The sequence below is a fragment of the Oncorhynchus mykiss genome, chromosome 5 (assembly GCF_057628025.1).
Source record: "Oncorhynchus mykiss isolate SJ-2025 chromosome 5, ASM5762802v1, whole genome shotgun sequence".
Lineage (NCBI taxonomy): Eukaryota > Metazoa > Chordata > Actinopteri > Salmoniformes > Salmonidae > Oncorhynchus > Oncorhynchus mykiss.
In genome coordinates, this window is record NC_143026.1 from 94,164,821 (window position 1) to 94,168,839 (window position 4,019).

General features: G+C 44.8%; 1 protein-coding gene across 2 annotated transcripts in view; it reads left to right on the plus strand.

Moving 5' to 3' along the window:
- The window catches only part of LOC110524861 (angiomotin-like 2a), a 17,339-nt gene extending 13,523 nt beyond the window's left edge, over positions 1-3,816 (plus strand). For both annotated transcript variants that reach the window (XM_090236463.1, XM_036978939.2), the window contains exon 9: positions 1-3,816. This exon is cut by the window's left edge and continues 219 nt beyond it. In XM_090236463.1, the coding sequence (XP_090092589.1) occupies positions 1-11 (11 nt within the window). In that variant the 3' untranslated portion in view covers positions 12-3,816.
- Positions 3,817-4,019: the final 203 nt, after the last annotated feature.

Below are 4,019 nucleotides of genomic sequence, written 5' to 3' on the forward strand. Positions count from 1 at the left end.
TCCTTATTTAACAAACGTTGAACTGTGGATGGACAGTGAAAACACGGTCGATGACCGAGACAACTTCCTGTCCTGCATATTCCACCCAGAGAGAAGAAGACAGCCTGCCTGTCTGTCTGTTTCTGGCCAGACTGGCCTCCAGATGAACAGAAGGACACTTCCTTTGAAGACAGAGGGACAGTTTGGAGACGGACATGGACATGTGCTTCCTATCTACCTACCTTCCTTCCATCTTAACTATCTTCATACCTTCCTACCTACCTACCTACCTACCTACCTACCTACCTACCTACCTACCTACCTACCTACCTACCTACCTACCTACCTACCTTCCTACCTACCTACCTACCTACCTACCTACCTACCTACCTACCTACATACCTACCTACCTACCTACCTACCTACCTACCTACCTTCCTACCTACCTTCCTTCCTTCCTACCTACCCACCTACCTACCCACCTACCTTCCTTCCTACCTACCTACCTACCTACCTACCTACCTACCTACCTACCTACCTACCTACCTACCTACCTACATACCTACCTACCTACCTACCTACCTACCTACCTACCTACCTACCTACCTACCTACCTACCTACCTACCTTCCTTCCTTCCTACCTACCCACCTACCTACCCACCTACCTTCCTTCCTACCTACCTACCTACCCACCTACCTTCCTTCCTACCTTCCTTCCTACCTACCCACCTACCTACCTACCTACCTACCTACCTACCTTCCTTCCTTCCTTCCTTCCTACCTACCCACCTACCTACCTACCCACCTACCTTCCTTCCTACCTTCCTTCCTTCCTACCTACCTACCTACCCACCTACCTTCCTTCCTACCTTCCTTCCTACCCACCTACCTGAGAAAAGAATCCAGAAGCATCAGGAAGTGTGTAGCACACAGAGAGGAGAGCTCTGCTCCACTTGACTGTTTCTCTCTCTACACTTAGAAAAGTGAAGAAGAATTGAATTGGCCGTGTTCTCTAGTTAGTGGACCTGCCAGGGGCAACTACCCTAGTCTCCATCTGAAGCCTCCAAGGTACTCAGACAAGGCTTCTGCATTGCTGCACAACCTGAGATATCAATCAAACTGCGTTTGTATTATATTTGTATGTAGTTGGGTGTTTTATTTTGAGGTATTTATATTCTTGTTTAAGTGCTGCTCGTAGTGTGACGTGATGTGTTTGTTTGAAGAGTTGTGTGTTGTTTGGCCTTTAAGAAAGCTGTCTGTCTGCCTGTCTGCCTGTCTGCCTGCCTGTCTGCCTGTCTGCCTGCCTGTCTGCCTGCCTGTCTGTCTGTCTGTCTGTCTGTCTGTCATTCTCCACCCCTTGCAGGTCTATACACTTCTATTCATACTGCATATCTGTTTCCGTCATGGACAGACAGTGTGTCAGCTACTTTGAGCTCAGCATGCCAAGTCAAATGATCCAAACATTCCTGGGAAAAAAACTACATCACTATCCCACGGCTACTTTTAGCTTGTTCTATGATTACACATATCCTTCCTATTATGTTGAAACGCTAATATACGTGCTTGGTGAAGACAGTTGTAAGAGTAATCTCTCCTCCTCTTCCTCCTCCGATGTCCTTGGATTCGTGATCCATTTCACAGTGTGCTTGAGTACCGTAAATACCAAACGAACCCAACTTCTGCATTCCCAAGCCTAAATTAAACTATGCAGTTGGCACTCTCCTCTCCCTACATATCACAGCCTGTATGGTGAGGCCCCGCGCCCTCCCTGCTTTAACACTGGAATGGGAATGGGCCTTGTTTAGACTGGAGGGTGGCGTTACGGTGGATGGCATGTCTGCCTGACCTGACCGCTCTTCCTCTTTGAGAAACAGAGGACGAGGAAGAGGAGAGGCTGCCGTTCACACCACTGGGCCCGATGTCTGAGATGCCCAGGCTGTGTCTTCAAATAGCATCCCTATTCCCCATGTAGTGCCCTGGTTATAATTAGTGCCCTATAGAGGGCAGGGATCATCAACTAGATTCGCCCGCGGGCCGATTTTCTTCTTGAGCGGATGGTCAGGGGAGGGCCGCAACATAATAACAAATGATTTGTAGATTGACCGCAAGAACCCCCCCTTTTTCTTATTTGTTTTTTATTTGATTATAACATGATCATTTTATAAACCTTGCTTACATTAGTATAGATCAGATATATATCTCTATTATGGGGGGGGGGGGGGGGGGGGGGTGTACTTTGGTACAGATTAACCAAATTAAAATCACTTGGAGCTGATTTTGCTGGTGTTTTTTTTTATACTGTCTATAATGTTCAACAGTTCAAACATAATTGGAGAACCCTGACGATATAGGGAATAAGATGACATTTGGAACACAGCCGGGTTATTGTTTTGGGACAGTCGATACCCAGAATGCCGCTGTCCCGCCACCCTCTGCTGACAAGCCGGGCTAATCGACTGACGTTCCTTCCCTGATGGAATGCTCCCACTCTCCCACTCGGATCCGAGAATTAGGCTATCTAGAGTCTGACCCTTCACCCTGTTTTAACACGGCATGCATTCTGAGGATTCTAGTCTCTTTTTCAGTCTATTTATTTCTGCCGAGCCTCCATGGTAGCTGGTTTCTACCAGGAGCATCTGAGCGTCTTCTAAATCGTTGAGTAGTTATATACAGAAACATATCCGTGGAGACAGAGAGCTAGCCGGCCATATCTGCCTTGCATCTGCCAGTCTATTTGTTGATCGTGCTAAATAAACCCCCAGTGTTATTTTAAAGTGTGCTGTTTTTCCCTCTCCTCTCCTCTCCTCTCCTCTCCTCTCCTCTCCTCTCCTCTCCTCTCCTCTCCTCTCCACTCCTCTCCTCTCTTTGAGGATCTCACATTTCTGAGGTCTGAATGTCTTTTTACATGTTTTGTATGTGTCCCTAATTTAAACTTCAGCCTGCATCTATTGGGATGGTGACGTGTTGATACCAGTTATTTCTCTCTCTCTCTGTGTGTGTGTGTGCCAGAGCAGGAATCTAAATTATTGTTTTTGACTGGAATGTGAGACGAGTGTTGTATTCAAACTCTACAATCCTTCACCATCTTCAAATTATACTTATTTTCTTCTTTCTCTCACAGTGCATTTGCTGGTCCTATGCTCTGTGTCAGAACCATTTGCTGGTCATATGCTCTGTGTCAGAACCATTTGCTGGTCATATGCTCTGTGTCAGAACCATTTGCTGGTCATATGCTCTGTGTCAGAACCATTTGCTGGTCCTATGCTCTGTGTCAGAACCATTTGCTGGTCATATGCTCTGTGTCAGAACCATTTGCTGGTCATATGCTCTGTGTCAGAACCATTTGCTGGTCATATGCTCTGTGTCAGAACCATTTGCTGGTCATATGCTCTGTGTCAGAACCATTTGCTGGTCATATGCTCTGTGTCAGAACCATTTGCTGGTCATATGCTCTGTGTCAGAACCATTTGCTGGTCATATGCTCTGTGTCAGAACCATTTGCTGGCCATATGCTCTGTGTCAGAACCATTTGCTTGTCGATACCCTTTTCACTATAAATTGGACTCTGTTTACATAAAGTTGTTGTTTTGAACTGAGAAAAGAAGTTAATATATTTTGTATATTATTTCATTTTTAGTATTTTATTGATGTGAAAAAAAAAATGATGCCAAAGATTTGTTCTAACATGAGCCTATATAAACCAACCTGCACGGTTTAGTGTAAACACCTCGCTGGTTGAACCGTTTATGTTGATTGTTGCTGTGGAGAACTTTTCTATGCCATTAACATTTCAATAATGGAATAATAAAAACAGTAATATATATATATCTTTAAAACTTTGTTGTTGTTTCTCTCGTCGATGGTAGAATGCCCGAAAAGGGAACTCTTCTGCACACTGCACTTGCAAATACACATTATGAATAGGCAACATTTCAATCCCATTGACTGAGATGGACTCTTCCAAGTCTTCCAAGGTTATACACATATGTATATATATATATATAATGCATTCTGTGTCAACTTAACACAAGGCAGAGCT